General features: G+C 33.6%; 1 protein-coding gene across 1 annotated transcript; it reads left to right on the top strand.

The window, feature by feature from the left end:
* The first annotated feature begins 2041 nt into the window (after window positions 1–2041).
* Window positions 2042–7709, top strand: LOC115975279 (UDP-glucose 4-epimerase GEPI48). The gene is made up of 9 exons (XM_031095995.1): window positions 2042–2419; window positions 3711–3760; window positions 4259–4394; window positions 5128–5229; window positions 5409–5636; window positions 6054–6132; window positions 6486–6568; window positions 7041–7132; window positions 7275–7709. The coding sequence occupies exons 1-9, from the start codon at window positions 2234–2236 to the stop codon at window positions 7366–7368; spliced, it is 1050 nt and encodes a 349-aa protein (XP_030951855.1). The 5' UTR covers window positions 2042–2233; the 3' UTR covers window positions 7369–7709.
* The last annotated feature ends 264 nt before the right edge of the window (window positions 7710–7973 follow it).

Raw genomic sequence — 7973 nt, 5'->3', positions numbered from 1 at the left:
CTATCAATTGATTGGTTTATCTATTATGTCATCGATTTGTGTATAGTTATTAAGTTAAAATTTCCCCCAAAATTGTCAATTAGAAAAAGAAGGTAAATTTTTGTCAATAAGTATATTTCCCATTTGGTATTAGATTCCATGCAATTCAAGTATTCAATCTCGCAGATATTTCACATATATTACTCATTTACTCCTTTTGAAAAGAAGAAAATAGAAAAGTTAGATATCAGTCATATCACTAATATCATGGGAAATATGTTTTCCTTAATACTAAATTTAAAATCTTATTACACAAAAATAAATATGATAAATGCTATAACATCATGTAATTAAATATTTACCAAACAAATTGATCTCGGAGCTCTAAAGGCAATCCCTAACCCCTAGCTTCGCAAGAGCTGGCAATATAATCTGAGATCATATAAGCAACTAATTAAGAGGTTTCTCCATCAAAATAGGTCATACAACTGGTATCACTGTTGAGCTTTGGGCAACACAAACAAAGTTGACCCTCTCGTGAGATAAAGGCTATAAAGATGTTATTCTTCAGATAGACTCCCTTTTTAACGTAAAATTTATCATGGGATATTGGTTTGTAATATCTTTTTAAAAATTTTTTATGGGAAAGAAAAAAATAATTAATTTTTTGACAATTTTTTATATTTCCCATAAAAGTTATGTTAAAACTTTATTTGGTAACAATTGTTCCAAGGAAACTCATTAACAGCACCTTATTATTAAGTAGACAATGAGCTAACGCCCCCATTATTGCACATATATTTCCGTCAAATTGCCAAAACTTGCTATTTTAAGGAAGATAGATCAAGGTCATGCAAATTTTTTTTTTTTTTTTGACAAATGAAAGTGTCTAGAGTTATGCCATTCTTCATCCCATACATACCGAATTATTACATGGAAAAATCTCATAATAGCAGCCCATGATACATATGTTTTGGAAAAAACTAGTTTATGTGCGAACCAAGGAAATCTTAAAAAGAAGTCCACATACATAGGACATTCATAAGATCTATAAAAGCTAATTCATAACTCCATAAAAATAAACAAATTCACCCAACAAAGTTGATTCTTATAATAATAATAATGTAAAACAAAAACCACCCAACCAAAAGCCATCCCTCTCTTTAAAAAAACAATAAAAAAAATTAAAAAAATAAAACCATCCCTCTCATTAAAAAAGTAGATTTCATTGTAGGTCAAAAACAGAATCTAAAACTACCAATCAGAAAAGGACAACGAGGTGAAGTGAGTAAAAGAGTACTTTAGTCAATCCAAGAAAGCATCTAAAGAAGTAACAAACATTTTTCTTCACAGTAGTCCAAGGAGCAAGTAGAACTTGATAAGAAGCCTCCATCACTACGGACAAAATTAGCACCACGTGGCTGATCTGGTTCCCTACCGCCACTTCCCTGTATAAACCATAAAAATCTCTTTCATTTTTTATTTATTTATTTAAATTTCCATCCCTTTTTTTAACAAGTTGATTATCACCGCAATTTCCTTTCACCTTTTTTTATATAAAATATGTTATATTTATAATATCTTCACAACAAATTTTAAGTGGTAAGTTGTTACTTATCGTTACTATTAAACAAGAGAATAATTTCAATAATGGATTTAAATTAAAAACCTATAACAACTTGCTAACTAGAATTTATTGTAAAAATATTTATTACCTTGCATATAGGTCATTTTTCAATAATTTGATTTTGTTTAATGGATAAATAAAGATAAAATTAAACTTAAAAATAGAACAAAATCTTAATCCCAAAATTTAGGACCAATTATAAATCATCAACAAAATAGCTAGATTTGATCACAAAAGCACTTGCCACCTCAAGGATTTTTTAAAATAATGTAACATTCTTTCTTTTCTTTTCTTTTTTTCTTTTTTTCTTAGCAAAACCTAGGAAGAAAACATTGTTTTCTTAGGGAAAAAAATAAAAATGAAGTATTTAATAACCTCAAAAAAGAGGAAGTATTTAACATAGTATTTCTGTTACTGCTACTATATTGACTCTCATCCTCCCAAAAACAAAAACAAAAACAAAAAACAAAAAAAACAAGTCTGGCATTGGTAACAGTTCCTATATATTGGGCTCCTCGGTTTCTCGTATCAATTACAACCAAGACCAAAACTAAAAGGTGCTCTCATTATTATAGAAGAACAACAAGTCTAGCTTTTTGTAACAGTAACAGAAGAAGGTGTGTTATCATGGCTCAGAAGAACATCCTGGTCACCGGTGGGGCCGGCTACATAGGAAGCCACACGGTTCTCCAGCTCTTATTGGGTGGCTTCAACACCGTTGTCGTTGACAACCTCGACAACTCCTCCGCCGTAGCTATTGAACGAGTCAAAGAACTCGCCGCTGATTTTGCTCACAACCTTTCCTTTCACAAGGTTCTTCTTTTTTTCTTCTTCTTCTATTCTTAAAAAACAAAAAAAAAAGTTGTCGTTTTGTTGTATTAATCGTTTTGTTTTTATCGTATAGATTGGTTTTTGTTTCTGGGTTTTGATTTAATTCTCTGTTATGTGAATTCTGTATAAAGGGTGTGTGTTTTTTTTTTTTTTTTTTGGGTTCTAATTTGGTTTTGAAATTTGAAAGTTGTTTGATTGATAAGTGCTTTCCTTTCCCCTGTTTTTTTAAAAAAGAAAAAGAAAAAAAGCAATATGTCGTTTTTTTTTGTTTTTTTATTAAGTAATTCTCTTTTATGTGAAGTATTAGTGAATTCTGTGTGAAGTTTTTTTTTAAAAAATTATTATTTGGGTTTGCGAATTTGGTTTGGAAAGGTTAAGCTTTTGGAAGTTGTTTGATTGATTGACATGTTTTCATTTGAACAGTTTTTCTTGTTTTTTGGGTATTTAAGTTGTATTTATTGATATTCACATGAATTAATTTTATTTTTTTGTTTTTGAATTAATTCTTATGTTAGGTGAATTATCATTGAATTCTGTGCAAACGGTTTTTATTTTTTATTTAATTTGGGTTGCTAATTGGGTCTGGAAAGGTTTAAGCTTTGAATGTTAGTTGATTGATAGATTGCTTAGAACTGTAGTTTATGCGTGTTAAAGTTGTAGTTTATGTTTCTCAAAAAAAAAAAAAAAGTTGTAGTTTATGCGTGTTAAAGGTTTAAGCTTTGAAAGTTGGTTGATTGAATCGCTCAGAATTGTAGTTTATGCGTGCTAAAGGTTTAGTCACTGGCTGATCACTTATTCTGTTATATATAAGGGTATAAACATGTGTGTATACGTTTATATGTACGTGTATCTATACATGTATATATACACACACATATATGTTTTTTTCCGTTGAATTAGATTACTTTTTATTGAAGAATTGAGCGTGGAATTACTAATTTTGTGCATTTGATCTAATTCTGCACCTTGTATTTTGTAAAGTCACATTTTGATTGCGCAGGCCATGCCTCTGATCTGCTAAATCTCACTGTTTCTAGTCTGGTGGCTTTTTTGGTCAAATTTATATTTTAGTCAATTTTTTTTTTTTCTTGAGTTTGGGGGAGGGGGGGGGGGGTATTCTAGTTTTCAACTTGTTTCTTTTTTTGTTTTGTTTTTTTCTATTTAATCTATTCATATTACATTGTTAAGTTGGTTGTGATGGCCTACTTATCAAAAAAGAAAAAGTCGATTGTGATGACCCCAGTTCTTTACATTTTTCTGTTTCCACTTGCAGGTGGACCTCCGGGACAAACCAGCACTTGAACAAATTTTTGCTTCAACAAAGTAAGTACTAAATGTTTATGGTTGAATTTACAGTTTTGCAGTCTCTTTAAACTATATGAAAACAAATAGGTGCTTTCTACTTTGTTGGCCTCTCATTGTTCTGCACATTTTCTATCACTTTAACTGTCATCTTTTGTGCTCTCATCCATTCTTCTTATTCAGATGTCGTCAAAAATCAAACTCTTTACCTAGAGGTGGTTTTCCTTTTGACACATGATTTTTCAAGAGTAAATCACTGGCCATTTTTCTTCCATCAAACCTCTTTTTAAGTTCAACGTATCACGTATGTTTCTACCTGAAAGAAAACATAACCTTAGATGATAAGGCATGACTAGACTACTATGATTTTACACAACCAATAAGCAGCTTGTTTGTTATCACACAAAAAGATTTTTTTTTAAAAAAACTCTGCTTAATTTTGCAATACTTTACCAAAAATGATCCTCCTGCTTAATTATTCTGGCTATAAGGTTTCTTGTCTGTCTCTTTGTATTGCAGATTTGAGGCTGTCATACACTTTGCTGGGCTAAAAGCTGTTGGTGAAAGTGTGCAAAAACCATTGCTCTATCATAACAACAACTTAATTGGGACAATTACTTTGTTGGAAGTCATGGCTGCACATGGATGCAAAAAGGTATTCCCTCATTTTACTGGTTGTTTTTATTACGTTCTTATACATGCACAAGATTCATATTTTCTAGAATTTATAATCAGGACCATCGAGGTCTCTTAACACAATTTTTCCGCTTCTGTTCTGTTTTTCATTATGTTCTTAATTTTTTCCGACATATAGATTGTCAGGAAAAGTAAGCATTTTTTTGGCTATCTTGTGTCATTTTCTCTATTTAGAGTTCCTTCATTCATCCTGGAAATGGTTTGCAAGGATTCTGTTTTTTCAATTATTAGCTTCAGTGTTGTTTTGGCTCTGTCACTGCTCTTTTAATACTTGGTACTGTCTTGTGTTCATCACAACTTGTCTCCAGTTGAGTTGAAATATATGCAGTGTCTGACCTGCTTATATTTTTTCCATCTGTCTTAAAACTTAATTTGCATCATTTAAAAAGAGAAGGAAAAGTGAATGCTTTTTACTCTGCTTGTTGATTCAACTTGAAGTCCAGAGGCCTGAATTGCCTTTATGTTGAAAATTTGTGAGTTCTTGATGTATTACTGCTCAGTTGGTTTTGAACATAACAATGAAAAATTGTCATATCATGTAGTATTTATGATTGGTATCTTTCTTTCTTCCAGTTTCCTTTTATCCCCCAATGATGGTTCTCCTCACCTAAAAATTTATGGTACAAATGACAAAGTGGTTGTGAATTTTACATTTTGACTGATTTCCTTTCCTTGTTCTTGAATTATTTCAGCTTGTGTTCTCATCGTCAGCTACTGTCTATGGTTGGCCAAAGGAGGTACCATGTACAGAAGAGTTCCCCCTTTTTGCAGCAAATCCTTATGGGAGAACCAAGGTATGTATTGAACGGTTATTAGGTGCTTAGTACTAGGCAGTACTCAGATCATGTATCTGATAACAAGTGAACAATAATGGAAAAAAAACTCTTTGAATCAATAAAAGATAAATGTTCAATTGATAAGCACCATCTTATTTAGAATCTAGTAATGACATCTGATGAGTCTCATCTTTCAGCTTTTCATTGAAGAAATTTGTCGTGATATCTACGGCTCGGACTCTGAATGGAAAATCATATTGCTAAGATACTTCAATCCCGTTGGCGCACATCCTAGTGGCCATATTGGTGAGGATCCCCGTGGAATTCCAAACAACCTCATGCCCTTCGTGCAGCAAGTTGCTGTTGGCAGGCGACCAGCCCTCACAGTTTATGGAACTGATTATTCAACTAAGGATGGTACTGGGGTATGCTCATTTAATTTAATTCTATTTTTTTTATCTGTTAGTTACACGCCCACTTTGTGTGTTTGGACCCATAACTTTGCCCTCCACCATTGCTTGTGAGAGAGGGAAGTGCCATTTGAGGAAGGGACTAAGGGTTCATTGGCCTTAGTATTCATTTCCTCCTCTATTGCACATGGTGAATAGATGTTGAGTCATATTTTGTGGATTAATCCTTCATTATTGTAGATGAACACGTGTGGTCATTAGAAAGCCATTGGCCTTTGGGCGAAGTGGCACTTCCACCCCCTATATGTATGGGGTGGTGGGAGACACTAATGGTTTTTGGGTGGTGTGGAGTATTTATTACTTTTTCCTTTCCAGTATTTGGTTCTTACTTTTGTTAGGGAATCCATTATGATAGTTGTCATCTCCTTTCAGGTTCGTGACTACATTCACGTTGTGGATTTAGCTGATGGTCACATTGCTGCTTTGCGCAAGCTGGATGAGCCTACTGTAGGTATGTGCCATGAAATTGACATGTTCTTTGTTTTCTTTGCTTATCTTGTGCTTGTTGATTCTCCAAATTACCAGCTTGTTTTGAAATGTTGTGTATAATGCATTGCTTCAATTCTGGACTCCCCCACCCACCCCACCACCCCCCCCCCCCCCCAAAAAAAAAGTAAACTTGGTTAAAGTATTGTAGGAAATTATTTGGTGGTAAATATTTAAAAATTATATATATAAAAGGTCATAACCTGAGAATAGGTTGTTGATGAATTGGTTGTAAATCAGGAACTAAATTTCATATGCTGTTTATTACTTAGGGGGTAAAGTTCCTTTTGGTCTTACATGTTTCTGATGTCTCCACAGGTTGTGAGGTTTACAACTTAGGAACAGGTAAAGGAACATCAGTTCTGGAGATGGTTGCCGCATTTGAAAAGGCATCTGGAAAGGTAAAAATAATAATAACAATAATTCTACTCTTCCTCTACTTTTTACTTGCCAAATTTTATTTTCTATAGAATAATTGCTTGGGGGTTCATTTTACTGAAGCCTAGTAGTTCAAGTAAGGCAATTATTACTTTGGGTGTTCTCGAACATTTAGTTAAATGTCCATTGTATATGGGTGCATTGTGAAACTTGGAAAGAAGTTGACAAAAATGAGATCCATGAGCAAGCTCCCATCCATACTGACTCTGAACATAGCCACCATCTGGATGAGTGCTGTTGGCCCATCTTAGCATAGATGTTCTCATTATGTAAATGTTAAATTTTGATGTTTTAATCCACTAGATTGGTGTAGGCATTGTGTAGGCCTTGTTATTTCTCTGAATTGCACAGACATTGCAAAATTCTCTCATTTTTTTCACTTAGCTTTTCTTTTCAGTTCGGCACTCTAACGTGTGAAATATTTTACTGTTCCAGAAAATTCCACTTGTAACGTCTGGGCGGCGACCTGGTGATGCTGAAATTGTTTATGCTTCAACAGACAAAGCAGAAAAGGAATTGAAATGGAAGTAAGTGCTAATATAAAAGCAAATAAGTACTAAATATGCAGATCATGGAATCAATATTTAGCCAAATGGCTTTCTTGATGTCTAGACACAATATTTGGTGTTGTGTCACATTTTTCTTCTTACACATTTGGCTTCCTTGCAGGGCAAAATATGGCATTGATGAGATGTGCCGGGATCAATGGAACTGGGCTAGCAAAAACCCTTATGGTTATGGATCTCCTGATTCCACCGACTAATCAATGGAATTGGGCTAGCAAATATCCTTATGTCAACTTATAGAAAAAAGAAAGAAAAGAAAACTAATGGCTATGGATCTCCTGACTCCACCAACTAAAATAACGCATATTTTTGTCCTGTCACCCGTGGTGTCATGCTTTTGCAGCCTTCTGACATTAGTTTTTCTAGAACTTGGCAGACATTGAAGCTGATAATCATTGTGGTGTAATTGTTCTAGGTTACTAGCCAAGTAATTCTTGGTTTCTACATTTCGTTATAAAGGTGAAATAGATTGTCCATTTCAAAATTGGTGAGACTTAATTTATTTAATACAATTGCAACCTTTTTCTTTCTTAAAACATTTTGCTGAGTTTGTCATTTACTTCAAGCTTCCATCTCTATGAACACAGGAGTCCCGTGGGCTTGCAGCCATTTCAGGATATATGGGACTCAAATTTTTAGCTCCAATGGACTTATACATGTGTACAATAAAATTTTGCAATCCTTATATGAACTTCTCTAGATGTGTTCCAGCAAGGGCACCACCAATCTCCCTAGGTGGGACTTTGGCTGTTTCATTTCTCATTGTATGTGGGTGTGGAAGAGATGGGAAGCTTTTTACCCC

Source organism: Quercus lobata, chromosome 2 (genome assembly GCF_001633185.2).
Source record: "Quercus lobata isolate SW786 chromosome 2, ValleyOak3.0 Primary Assembly, whole genome shotgun sequence".
NCBI classification, from domain to species: Eukaryota; Viridiplantae; Streptophyta; class Magnoliopsida; order Fagales; family Fagaceae; genus Quercus; species Quercus lobata.
Note: the sequence above shows the minus strand (reverse complement) of the source record. Positions and strands in the feature narration are given on the sequence as shown.

Coding starts and splice junctions, on each gene's coding strand:
- LOC115975279 (XM_031095995.1), top strand. CDS start 2,234: ATGGCTCAGAAGAACATCCTGGTCACCGGTGGGGCCGGCTACATAGGA. Junction 3,761..4,258: donor CAAATTTTTGCTTCAACAAA/GTAAGTACTAAA, acceptor TTTGTATTGCAG/ATTTGAGGCTGTCATACACT. Junction 6,569..7,040: donor TTGAAAAGGCATCTGGAAAG/GTAAAAATAATA, acceptor TTACTGTTCCAG/AAAATTCCACTTGTAACGTC.